At 38.8% G+C, this 14,070-nt stretch overlaps 1 protein-coding gene across 1 annotated transcript in view; it reads left to right on the top strand.

Annotated features, from left to right (window-relative positions):
- SH3GL2 (SH3 domain containing GRB2 like 2, endophilin A1) overlaps positions 1-12,676 on the top strand; it is a 94,409-nt gene extending 81,733 nt beyond the window's left edge. Inside the window, exons 5-9 of the mRNA XM_069880694.1 lie at positions 1,454-1,587; positions 2,887-3,045; positions 4,507-4,610; positions 7,755-7,885; positions 11,196-12,676. Of these exons, the coding sequence (XP_069736795.1) occupies positions 1,454-1,587; positions 2,887-3,045; positions 4,507-4,610; positions 7,755-7,885; positions 11,196-11,395 (728 nt within the window). The 3' untranslated portion in view covers positions 11,396-12,676. The remainder of the gene's footprint in view (positions 1-1,453; positions 1,588-2,886; positions 3,046-4,506; positions 4,611-7,754; positions 7,886-11,195) is intronic.
- The last annotated feature ends 1,394 nt before the right edge of the window (positions 12,677-14,070 follow it).

The following is a 14,070-nucleotide window of genomic DNA, read 5'->3' as shown; positions in this document are numbered from 1 at the left end:
AATTTGTATTATTGTCTATGTGTGTGTATGATAAAACCATTTTGCCCTCAGAATCCTTATAATAAGTGTTACTGTCTTTGCTACAGACAAGGAATAAAGACTAATAGATTTTTAATAGACTTTGACATTTTTTCCTGAACAAATTCCACATCTTAAGGCACTAGTGAATATTTGTATCATAACCGTCAACCTTCCTCCCTCCAAGCCCCAGATGAGTTTACAGCTGCCTGAGTTAGAAATGTTAAACTGAAACTTAATATTGTATTCTTCAGTAGCAGAGGCCTAACTGAAAGGACTGACATTCACAACAGGATCCTTTGTCTTTCTGTCCTGTTTGTGTGGGCTTCTCTGTGGCCATTCTCATATGGCAACACATGGGACCCTCAAATAGGGCTGTGAAAATTCAGTTTTGTATTTGAATCTTTATAAAATGTTGTTCCTGGCATAAAGACTTCTGCAATGAAAAAGGTATTTTCTTCTCTGTTTTATATAATTTACTAATTAACTTGGCAGATGTAGGTTGATTTGTACTAGATTACTGAATTGCTAAATTTCAAACATGTTTTTAAGGAAAAATTAAGAACTAATAGAATTTAGTTTGTGCAAATTGCTGATGATTGCAGTAGCATGCAGCAGAGTAGATATGGCAGTTGTTTTCACATTTGCAACTAATGGAAGCTATTATGGCTGTTTGCCACTCTTCATCTGGGTCTGGCAGGTTCTCTAGTTTCACAGTGCATTGCTGGCATCCTGTGCTTGGGAGGCTTCTTCCGATTTCTCACATTTTTAGGTTTTCAAACCTAGGCTTTTTTTCCACAAATGTACCTCAACCCAGGATGGTATTTTTGAGCTTCTTGTTTTCATTTTTATGCAGAGGAGTTAAACGAGAGTGATAATTTTTGTGGCTTTCAAGTTAATCTTGGAGGAAATCTCGGAAGGCAGCTAATTCTAGTTGAAGTTGATGAACTTGAACATGTGTATGAAGTCAATGATTTAATAAAAAAACTTTCACAAAAAAAAGTCTGTGAAGTTGTTAAGAAATTTTACTTTTGATGCTGTCACCAGCCTCGCTGATACAAACAGGGAGACCTACACTTAGATTAGACCTATTTTTTATGCAACATAGTGTCTGTTAATGTGACACTAGAGCAAATACAGGTAAGTTTTTTCCAGCATGCTTGTTTCACCAGAGTGAATGGATAATGAGGGATATGGAGGAGGGTGTCTTGATGCAGCATGGATCCTCAAATTCAGCTGTTACAAGGCATAAATGCTGGGGACTTCAGAATTGTGACATCCATGTTGCCCTTTCACACATTGTATCATACTCTATTTCTTTCCTAAACTTGAGGCTTAAAATGAAATGTTAACTGAAATTTCCATGACTCAGTTTCATTCTTCAGTTTTTTGGAATTAAGTTATTTTGAGATAAACTGGACAACTTTTCTTTCAGGACCAGCACTTGCAGATGTGGGAGAAGCTATGAAGGAGCTTTCTGAGGTCAAAGACTCCTTAGACATGGAAGTGAAACAAAACTTCATTGACCCACTTCAGAATCTCCATGACAAAGATCTAAGAGAAATACAGGTATTGCCCTCAGTGTGGGATTTTAATAATGCGAGATGTGCAGCCTGTGTATATGGTCAAAATTATTTTGTGTGGTTTAAAATTTTATCTGTGTAATTTAAAATGAGTTTTCAGGTTCACATATCATCTGAATTTAGTCTCTTGACTTGGGTTCTTCGTTTCAGTTCTGTCTCTCTTGTTGATGGTTTAGAAAGGGAAAGATAAAAAATCTAACATTTTTTGATGATGGCATCGTCAAGCTTATGCAGGCATGAACACAGTACCCCAGTCCTACCATTTTAAAGCTTATTTCACTGAATAAATGAACAAATGTTTACATTCAATTTTCTAGTGTATGATTTGAAAGTACCTTCTGATAGTTGGCTCTAGACTGGTACCACACTTTTGTTTGTATGAAGGTCATGTCTGAAGCACACCCGGGAATTCTGAATGCAAACAGTTTGTTTGCATGAACCACCTAATTAGTAATCCAAAAATGAGCTGGTATTTACAGAGTAAAAACTGTTTGCCCATACAACCCAATTTTGTGGCTGGAAATAAAAGTGCCTCCCAATTCACCAAATGCTTATTTGCGTAAGTAACTGTTCATCTGAGCTTTTAGTAAGGCTTTCATGTTGTTAAATATATGGAAGAAAGATGCCTTAGGCAGCTTGATATAATTTACAAAGTTGATAAATCTATAAATATCATAATAGCTTGATTTCTAACTGATTCTTCTGAGGGAAAGTAAACACTTTTAAGTATTTATGATCGTACCAGTAGCATTAACTTATGGCCACCTTGATACAGCAGCTGCTAAACAGGTTGACATGAGTGTTACGTCAGTTAACAAACTAGAAAATCTATAACAAAAGGCAAAATTAAGATCCTTCTGTAGTCTTATGGAAATGATAAAAGTATTTGTGGTGTTGTTTTGTGTATGAGAACTGTTGCACAGGCAAAAGTGTACTAACTTGTGCTTTCAACAGAGTTTGCTCTTAAATATCTGGGGAAGAAACACAGTGGTCAGGTAATTCTGTATCAGAGTTAAAAAGCTAGAAACTTCCATATCTTTTATACAGGTGGCAATTGTAGTTATCCGTTCTGTGTGATCTTTCTTTAATGTTGAAGATCTGTAAGTTAGACAGCAGCACCCCATTGCTTCGTTGTTCCGTATTTCTCCTCTCTGTGGAGTGACTGATAATACAGCAAACAACACATGTTTGCAAATGTACATGGACTACCTTATTACAATGCATTATAAGAAGGGTTGGAAAACATCCTTTATTCTGTGCTTGCATTTGCATTTTTGTTTTTCAGCATCACCTAAAGAAAATGGAGGGTCGACGCCTGGATTTTGATTACAAAAAGAAAAGACAGGGCAAACTCCCAGATGAAGAACTGCGCCAAGCTCTGGAGAAGTTCGATGAATCGAAAGAAATTGCTGAGTCAAGCATGTTCAACCTTTTGGAGATGGATGTGAGATATCTCTTGTTCATTTGTGAGCTGAATCCAAAAATGAGAAAGGTTCAGCAGTGAGGATGGTCTAAAGCAGTCTAAAACTTGAAAGCTTTATTAAGTCCTTGACACCACAGATTACTATCACTATACAACAAAGAAACTCTTGCCTCCTTGGTGGACTCAATGAGAGGCTCACAAGCTATAGTAATATACAGCTTGCACATGTAGGACTATATTTATGGGCATTTTATAGGTAACTGAGTTAAAGAACATAAATCCTCAGTAGCAAACAAAACCAAAAGTATCTTCCTTCTTAGAATTACTTAAATGTAAGTCATGACTTCTACTTAGCTGTGGCTATAGGGTTTGAGCCAAGGCTTTTTTTCAAGTGTGGGGGCTGCTGAGAGGAATGGTAAAGATCAGAAACAATGAACTCACAACTCCATGGTCTCTGCTGTAAATCAGATGCGATATTGAATAGGAAAGCCAAAGTTAATGTGATTGATTAAATCTGACTCTACAGCATATTTTTTTCTTAGAAACTAGTTTAAAGTTGAGCATCTATTAGGTTTTTCCAGTATTCTATTTATAATAAATGTTGAAACTGTAAAATCAAGCAAGAAGAAAACCTTTTTTTTCAGAGGAAAAGAACATTTTAGCTGAAGTCTGTCTTACATAATATGTGGTCAAAGGAAACTCAGTTTAGATATTTCTGTTGAACTAAATGATTGGATGTTTTAAGATTTTAAATAGACATCTAGTTTAATTCTTAATTTTGTAACCAGTTTGCTGTAGAGGGGCCATAAAAAGACCGAAAATATTTGCATTTTTGAAATAAAGTATGACTGTGCTGAAATAAAACTACAAACTCATTATACTTCTTTCAGTCCTTGCAGTAACATCCAGCTCTGTGTGGCCAGGTAGTACTGGCCTGCATTACACCATTACAGCATTGTTCATTATGGAAACTGCTAGCAACTGCATAACCCCCCAAAAAAGTTTTGGACTTTTTTTCCTCTTGAAGTAGACTGGTGTCTGTCTTAACTACAAATATGCTGAATTAAAGAGCACATAGTATCTTCCTGTTTTGGTCTGCTTCACAGACCAGAATACAACAGAAACGTGACCGTAGTCTCCGTGGTTTTGTGCCCCTCAAAGGCAGGGAGGGAGAAGAGTATAGTGCTCTCACTACAGTCCCATTTCTTTCATAGCATCTGTTGAATGAGTTAGCCTCTGTAGGTTGCTGTTAATGCCAATCAGCCATGGAGGTGTTCAGGGGAGAAAAGTTGCTATCCAAGATCCAAGATGTCCTGGTAATGAATAAAGACTCATATGTAACTATTCAGCAACCACAAATATGAATCAAGTTTTTAGAGAGATAAGTAAAACTGCCTTTGCAGTGTCAGCGTGACAGTGGTCTTTAATCACTATTGGTGTTAATACTTGCCTAAAATATGTTGTTTTAATGTCCATCCTCAGATTGAACAAGTGAGCCAGCTTTCTGCTCTGGTGCAAGCTCAGCTGGAGTACCACAAGCAGGCCACACAAATCCTACAGCGAGTTACTTCTAAGCTGGAAGATAGGTAATGCACTTCTTGTAAGCTGTTTGAGTTGGTTTTTTTTGTTTTAAAGGCAGAAAACCTGTGAGTAGAATGCAATGACACTATCTTTTGCAACTTGGAAATCACATGTTTATGAAAATCAGGGCCATTTCATTAGGGAACTGCAAGCTGAGGTTTATATGTTTTGAAGTTGCATATACTTGTAAGTATGACTGAATGAGGACTGAGTTCAGGAGAGCATCTCAGCTCAGTAAAGCTGTTAAATGTGATTTAACTGAAAGCAAGTGTTCATGAATATATAACTCAGTAGGACTTACAACCTTGGATTCCTTACCATCCCTGCGTGTATTCACAAAGTAGTATTTCTGACAGATCTTAGTGATTACTATTGAAAAGGAGTATCTTGTTGCAGTCTTATCTACCTGAAAAATCTTCCTGAGCCAGGTAGTGAGACCATCATCAATTACAACTTTATTAAATATTCTTTTTTTTCCAGCTGTATTATCAGATCAAACTTGGTACAAGACTTAAATGAGTTTGCCTCTTCCATCCTGTTTTCTGTAACTGCCAATGCTATCTCAGAATTGATGCAGTATCTTTTTAACAGAATTTTAGAATTTTTAGTTTAGAATTTTTGTTTCTGTCAGCACAAAATGGATTGTACCCCCTTGAAATGAGGAAAATAATGTTTACAGAAGTTTATCAACTTCCCCCAGAGATGTCCTTCATCAAGGAAACATAACACCCAGGAAAGATTACTTTAGTCCATGTGATTCTGGAATATGCTTCCTAAAAGCTGGATGTAATTAGCAAGAGCAGATAATGTTTACATACTCTGTGAAGGCATCTTTTAATTGTGTGTGATTCTTTGCTATTTTCTGGGTTTGTCAGTGTTTATTTTCTCAGAGAACACGGTCTTTAAGTCTCATCTAGCTCTAAGTCTTAAAATTTCTTTGTGATTAGGAGCAGCACTTTTTGGTAGGTAGACTGCTTAGCAGGCTGTTTCTGGATGCCATTTGCAGTACTGTCTCAACAGTTAACAGAATGTTTTCCAGCACTTCCAAATGAATATTACAATGCTCCTGCTTTACAGAAGCATTAAAAAATTCCCAGGAGCAGGTGGGTTATTCTGTAGTCCACAAGTTACCCCGTGAACTGAAGATACCTCTCTCTGCAACAGATTTTTCTTCCTGTATTAATTCACGTAATCCTTTGCCCTTTTGAAACTTCTGCTATATGGTCAGTATCTTTAAGTTTCAGCCATGAATGAATTTAGCTTTTCAAGAACCCTGCATCAGACTGCTATTGTAGATCAGCTCAAGTAAATACTTTGCATAAACTTACTGTGCATCCATAACTGTAAAGAGTCTGTGGGCTGAATCATCCACACTTCTGGACACAAATCAGTGCACTGTGATATGCTTATGCCAAGAATTAAGCAGGGGTGCAGAGCTGTTACTATCTGAACTGCTTGTCCTTTCCTATTGATGATATGCAGGCAGCAAAGATTACATGGCACTGGCATTTGAGGTTTGTTTTTTGGACGATATGGGTCTAAAGCTGTGAAATTTTGTTACTGTCTATAGTGCATACTACCTTTTTTCTAGATATTTTTAAGAGATGTAAATGGAACTTGTTTGTGCTGTTGTGTGGCATGGACAGTGTCTTCTAGCTGCCAAGACAGTCCTGTTTAACATAAAGGCCATAGAATTTAAAATTTTTAAAAAACATGAAAAAATTAAAAATGCACTCTAGTCTTCTTTCTGGATGCTTATCATTAGATTTCAGAACTTTCTTCAGGGACTGCAAATACAAGAATTTTCATTTTTCTTCTACACATTAATGGAAGGCATAAAATTCCTTAGAATACTGTGATTCCATTAACTGGAACTTCAGAAACTTGGCAAACATTGGGAGACTTGTAATAAAATCAGTAGAATCTTGAAAGTCAGCAAAGACTTTTCCTGTTAAACTCTGTATTTCATCAAGCAACAGGAGGCTTCAACTTTCAAGACACAGTATCGTGACAGAGCAGCTGGGAAGCAGGAATGGTTTCCTTGGAGATGTTTCTTTTCTTAAGAAACATATCTCACACTGAGCTTTTGGGTAGTTTTTAGCAAATAACTAGAACTGTCTCCTCCTGCTTCATAATCTGTAAAAAATAGCATTTGTTTCATGGAAGTATTTATTTCTTCAAAATTTTACTGTTTTGAAAAAGATACTCTGTTAATGAGTGAAACATGGCAAAGCCTTTTTCTTTAAGTTTATTTTGACAACTGCATTAGTTTACATTTTAATATGCTTATGTTTTTGTTTATGAAGAAGAAAAGCAGTCTCTGGGGAGTGACTAATATTGATAATGTTTTGGATGGTGAGGAACCCCTTATTATTGGGACCAAAACTGATTAAGTTAGAAGCGGGTCTTTTCAATAGATAAATCAAAATATGCTACCAACAGCAAGTCTGGGAGATCTAGAGGAGGTTGAAGAAACTAACTTATTCTTTAAAAATGGAGGTCCTAACTCAAGTGTTCTGCATAAGCTACTCTGATTCTGTTGTCATCCCTTCTCTGATGAAAATGCACCCTTTCCTAGGATTCTAGATTTCTCAGTTATAAGAATAAGTTGAAATGAATTATGCATAATATTTTTATTTTAAGAGTCAGGAAAACTGTAGCTGTGTGCCTTTGCAAAACAAGTATTCCAGATTACAAATAAACTAAGTCTGTAACAGAAGTCTCTACATTCCCATGCAGCTTCCTCACAAAATGACAAGAGTTGGCATTGACCAACTGAATAGTTAAGGCTTGCCAGACACAGAAGCAAAATTTGTGCTAAAAAGCTGAGATGTTTGTACAGCCCTGTTGTAGGTTGCTCATCATGTAACAAGTTTTTCTGCATTTTGTTATTATTATTCAAAAAGAAGATAGATGCAAAGCTGGAGTACTAGAGGGAAAGAAAAATTAACAACCTCATGACATAGTCAAATCAGGTGGGTTTTGGTAATTTAAACTAATCTCGTAAGCAAAAATTACTCCAAATACCTAAACTTGTTTAGTCTGGATCATCAGTAGGTGGGACTTCAGGCATGGAAATGAAAACTTTTAGTGTAGCTCATCCATTAACAAGAAACTAACTCTTCACATTTAACCACGTGTTTTGGCAGAATAAAAGAGGCATCATCGCAGCCCAGGAGAGAATACCAGCCCAAACCCCGCATGAGCCTGGATTTCACAACTGGTGACAATGCTCAGCACAATGGAGGAATATCCCATGCCACTACACCCAAACCATCAGGTAATGGCAGTAGCAATGTGAGAAGAAAAGCCAACAGTGTCTGAAGTTTTGCTACAACGCAGAAGTACCAGTCTTTCTTCTAGAGATTAATTTTTAGTGAGGGGAAATGAGAATGAGGATAGTATAGGAGGCAGTTGTTTCAACTGTTGTTTCTTTGTAAAGTATTCACATATCAAGGCAGGAGAACAAGAATGGATCATACACTACTTTAATTATGTCTTTGGGTCAAAAATTTCCTTAGTCCTGGAGTTTCAAAGAGATGCTGCCATGCTAAATTCACCTTGAAATATAGATCTTTACAAAATAGGCATTTAGAAAGCTGAAAGAAAAACTAGGAGTCTTCCATGAACATGCAGAAACCTGACCTCAGTTGTTTCAGTTTGCCTCAGTGATTTTTAATCAGTATTTCCTTTCTTCCTGTCACATCATGATGTGAATACTTGATGTTCTCCCAGATATAGGGAGCAACAGTATCTTCTTTTGGCACCTGCAGCTGGAAATTGTCTTGCATAACCTTGCGAACTCCTGGTAATCTGACTGTGCTAGCAAGGAGGAGGATACAATGGAGATTCTTTGTGCATGAGCATGGCTAGAGTCTTGCATGGCAAAGCTCTCCTCATGCCACCAGTATTTTTTTTCAACTCCTTTTTGTAGTGTCATGAACACTTGTCAGTACTAAAGCAGTGCCAACCGATGTTCCTGTGTCTTCAGCATTCGTGTTTTCCTCTTCAGAGAGTCATATTTTCTTCAATAGGTGTTCTTTCTTTTATTGGTTTCAGAGAAACACTGCCTTCTTTGAAAAAAATATTAATATATGTTTGGATTGGTTCATTCAAAGCTTGGATCCTCTATGTTCATTGGAATTTATTTGCTAGGTCTTCTAAATTTCATCTGGTAGCAATGAGGATGCCAGCAAAACAGCCTTCATGACAAATAAGGCAAAGTACACCATGAGCAATATGTAAAGAAATGAAAGAAGGTTTCACTACAGAATTTAATAAATTAAATTTAAAAATCTTGCTCTATTGACATATATAGAAATGGAATATTTTTATCCTAACATAGGCTAAGTATGAGCCTTCTAGCCATAGTTAGTGGTTGAAATGAACATATAAAACATGATCATGAAACTTACTTATCCTAAGGTCAGTATACATAAAAAAGATGAAATATATTTCCTTAGAAGTGCCATTATGAAGACAAGGAACTACTGGAGAGAGTCCAGCAGAGTGCCACTAAGATGATTAGGGGACTGGAGCATCTCTCTTAAGAGGAGAGGCTGAGTGAGCTCTGTGTTTAGCCTAGACAAGAGAAGACAGAGAGGGTCTTTTCAATGCTTATAAATATCTAAGGAACAGGTGTTCAAGAGGGTAAGGCCAGAGTCTTCTCAACTGTACCCAGCAACAGAGCAAGGGACAACAGGCACAAACTGGAACACAGGAAGTTCCACTTGAAAATGAGGAAAAACTTTACTTTAAGGGTGACAGAGCACTGGAACAGGCTCCCTGAAGAGGTTGTGGAGTCTCCTTCTCTCGAGTTGTTCAAAACCTGCCTGGACACATTCCTGTGCAGCCTGCTGTAGGTGAACCTGCACTAGCAGGGGTTTGGGATTCAATCTCCAGAGGTCCTTTCCAACCCCTACCATTCTGTGATTCTGATCACTAGAAGTGCATGAACTTTTACTATGAAAGGTCATGCACAGTCATATATAAGATTCCTTGGTGCTGCTAAAGCCTAAATGTTTTGATGAGTAACAATTTTGCTTTTGTCAGACTTGAAGCTATAGCAACTTCAGGGGCAGAGGAAAGAATACAAGGGATGGGAGGAATATTTTTTAATTTCATATAACATTTGAAATTATAGTCTAACTAATTCATTAGCTGTTCTGGAGGATTTGTGGCTGAATGTTCATGGACTAGTGTATTAGAAAGCTTTCAATTTCAAACTTGTTTTGAATCTGTCTGGTGGCCCTGGATGCATTCAAGTGTTTTGTGTGACTGGGGACAAAATGACTTTGGAAAACTCGTGTTAAAATCCGGAGGACTAGAAGCATATAGAATCATAGAATCACCAGGTTGGAAAAGACTCACCGGATCATCGAGTCCAACCATTCCTGTCAAATACTAAACCATGCCCCTCAGCGCTTCATCCACCCATGCCTTAAACACCTCCAGGGAAGGTGAATCAACCATCTCCCTGGGCAGCCTGTTCCAGTGCCCATTTCTGTGAAATTTTTTTTTCCTAATGTTCAGCCTAAACCTCCCCTGGTGGAGCTTGAGGCCATTCCCTCTTGTCCTGTCCCCTCTCACTTGGGAAGAGGCCAGCACCCTCTTCTCCACAACTTCCTTTCAGGTAGTTGTAGAGAGCAATGAGGTCTCCCCTCAGCCTCCTCTTCTCCAGGCTAAACAACCCCAGCTATCTCAGCCGTTCCTCATAAGGCCTGTTCTCCAGCCCCTTCACCAGCTTTGTTGCTCTTCTCTGGACTCGCTTCAGAGCCTCAACATCCTTCTTGTGGTGAGGGGCCCAGAACTGAACACTATTCAAGGAGCAGTCTCACCAGTGCCGAGTACAGAGGGAAAATAACCTCCCTGGACCTGCTGGTCACGTCGTTTCTGATACAAGCCAAGATGCCATTGGCCTTCTTGGCCACCTGGGCGCACTGCTGGCTAATGTTCAGTCGCTGTCAACCAACACCCTCAGGTCCTTCTCCTCTAGCCAGACTTCTCCTAGTCCATTGCACTGCACAGGGTTGTTGTGCCCCAGGTGGAGGACCCAGCATTTGGCCTTGTTAAACCTCATGCCGTTGGACTCTGCCCAGCATATAGTGCTTTATAGTGTAGCTGTACTAATGAAGCTTCCAAATAAAGGACAAAGACACAGTGACATTTCCACTATTGTTTTAAGCTACCCCTTACACTATTTATGTGAGGTAGATAGCCAAAGCATCTCTGAGCCAGTAAATCTGTGAATACATTAAGGCTTTTCCTTCATTTTTATTGTGCTTATAAAAAGATAAAAATTAGATTCCAAACTGATTGTAGCTGTGCATTGGGGTGTAGGCTTAATTGCAGTTTGGTTCTTTTAGGATTCTCAGGCATTTACTAGCAGTCACAGATGAAAACTGAAGGCTGCCAGAATCTGATAAGTATCTTCTAATTGAGTTTAGCAGTCCAAATTTAGATGTTATCAGAGAACTGTCATCAGTGTATAAGTGATGCCAAAACTAAGGAAATCTGTAGTAGATACAGTGGTAAAAAGGATATTGTTCAGATTTTTAAGCACATTGTTTCTTTATGTTTCTTCTCTGTAGGTGCTCACATGGATCAGCCCTGCTGCCGAGCCCTGTATGACTTTGAACCAGAAAATGAAGGGGAGCTGGGATTTAAAGAGGGTGATATCATTACCCTCACTAACCAGATCGATGAAAACTGGTATGAGGGGATGCTTCATGGCCAGTCAGGTTTCTTCCCCATCAATTATGTTGATATTCTAGTTCCATTACCCAATTAGGATGGCTGATCCACCATTTCTGACCCAGATAGTTGTGTCAGTACCACTGCTTTCAAAATGCTGCTTCTTACACCTTACAAGTGCAACTTGCAGTGGTTAGAGTCATTGATTCCCACTAAGCATCTTTGGTTTACATGTTGTCATACTACGTGGTGATGCATGGTATCTTCTGAGCCAGCACAGTGTGGGTTAGTTTATTGGCCGTGCTGGCCTGGTGGTAACCAAAGCCATTTCTAAGATGAAGCTGGGAAGATGATGGTGAGCAAAGCAGGTGACTCATGATGAAGTAGTAGCTGGAAGTGAAGGTGGTATTGAGAAGACAATACCTATCACCACTGTATTAGTTTTCAGTCTTAGGTCTTTATAAAATGAGGGAAAAGTTCTTGCTGTTCCATCTTTCCCTTCTTAATGATACAGTTCACACAGGTTTAACCTTGACTAACCAGAATTGTATCTTCCGACCAAACTGGCTTGCTGTTCTCACAGAGACAGTGTAAATGTAGACCCTCTGGTTTCTCAAAGTGAAGCACTGTACTATGTGTCCTCCTGCTTTCTGCTCTCTTTTAGATAATTATTGTTAAAAGGCCTATCTCCATCCAGAGGTAAACTGTAAACCATAAAATGGGGATTCCTATAGTAAAAAGTTTGGACCACAAAGCACCTGAATTTGCCCTTCAGGGACTTTGAGCATGCTCACCAAAATGCCAGTAAAAGGGCAAGATGGGGAATAAAACTGGCATTTGTTAACTGTTTCTTGTCAAGTCTTGGCACAAAATGTTGCTGCTTAAGCACCAGATATCCTTTGTAAACTTCTTCACTGAGGAATACAATAACCAACCAGACACAACCCTCACTTCATTTGTTCCTGTCTACCATGTGTTCTTCGAACATCATTTGTGCATATTCTGCCCTCAATGAGGACTAAATAAAACTTGTTACCTTTTTGTGTTGAGCAATTGAAGACATGTGGCTGTATATGCAAAAACATTTCCCATGTGATTAGTTGGTTCTCTTGTGTTCCTCCTGCCTGCACTTTGTGTGTACAGTGCTGTGCCTAGCTTCTTGGCATTCTTTTGGTAATAGTTGCAGAAGTTCTGTTAGTTTAGTAATCCAGAGTTCTATTTATCTAAATTGTACAGAGTGTTTCAGAGTTTTAATGTGCTGCTTCGAATGTGCCACTTCAGTACTGGATGATGTGAAACAAAGACAATCCCCTGCTGCTTAATGTATAAACTATATCATGGAAAATATTGATATTTCAAATAAATGCTGAGAGAATAACTAGAATAATGTTGTGGGTTATTACTTTGTTGCTTTCAAATCTGTTATGCTAACTTCAACTAACAAGAATTTTATTTCAGAAAGCATATTCCTCATTCCCTGCAACTGTGAAAAATGCTTTTTCTGTCATTATGATATTGCTGCAGTCAATTTAAGCTCATACAAATAATGGCCCTCATAAACAGGATAAACTGAGCACTGAGCACATTAGATTAATGTCATGATGGCCAGAATGCAATCTTGTGGATACAGGTTGTTTCTCAGTAATGAAAGCTGGTGTTCAGAAACACCTAGTAAAGCTTAAAACATGATACGTTATAATTATTTTTTTCTTGAATATGAGACAGCATTTTATTTCATGTTATATTCTTTGTTGTACACATATTGCGGTGGGTTAGCCTTGGCAAAGAGCCAAGCACCCACCCAGCTGCTTACTCACTGTTCCACCTCAACAGAAGGATAAGAAAGCTCGTGGGTTGAGATAAGGATCAGGAGATTGCTTACCAGTCACTATCACAAGAAAATCCAACTTGACCAAGAGAAAACTAATTTATTACCAATTAAAGTAGATATGTATGTGAGAACCAAAAAGACAAACAATAAAATAGTACCTTTCCTGCCCCAATTCCCAAACTAAAATTCATTTCTTCACTCCTGATTCACTGCCAGCAGTGTAAGGGGATCTGGAATGAAAGGTTTATGGTCAGTCCATAACAGCTCCTCTGCTGCTCCTTCCTTCTCATGGTTTTCTTCTGTTCCAGCAGTGCGTCCCTGGACAGGCCATGGTGTAAATGTCTGCTGGTGTGTCATGGGCCACCTCCTCCTCCTTCTTTGATGTTGGAGTTCCCTCTGCTTTTTCTCACTTTCATCATTCCCCTCCTCCTCTCTTTGCCCAGTGTGTTTTGCCCTTTCTTGACTATGTTTTCTCTGAGGTGCCACCATCTTTGCCTGAGGGATTGAGCTGTGCCCTGTGGTGGGTCTGTGGGAGCTGGCTGGAACCAGCAGTGTCCAGCATGAGGCAGCTCCAGCCTCTCATGGACTGCCCTGCATCTTGTCACATAACCCCACAGGCCTCTCTAGGGAATGTCCATACACACACTGAAGGCTCATTTCAGGATCGGGTCGAATGGGGCTGTGAGCAATCTGATCAAGTTGAAAATGTCCCTGCTCAAGGCAGGCAGGGGGTGGGAGGTTGGACTAGACTCATAAAGGTCCTTGCTGTTGCAGTTAGGATGGACACAACATGCAAAAAGTTATGAGCAAAAGAACCACCTTTATTGTTTTTACAAGCCCTTTTATATCTTTATGAGAATGTATGTCCATATATGATTGGTTTAGCCAAAGACCAACAGTTCATAATTGGATGACTCTTTCTCTGTTGTAACTTCATAGTT

This window comes from Phaenicophaeus curvirostris, chromosome Z (assembly GCF_032191515.1).
Source record: "Phaenicophaeus curvirostris isolate KB17595 chromosome Z, BPBGC_Pcur_1.0, whole genome shotgun sequence".
NCBI lineage: Eukaryota > Metazoa > Chordata > Aves > Cuculiformes > Cuculidae > Phaenicophaeus > Phaenicophaeus curvirostris.
The sequence above is the reverse complement of the archived record's forward strand: the minus strand, read 5'-3'. Positions and strand labels throughout refer to the sequence as shown.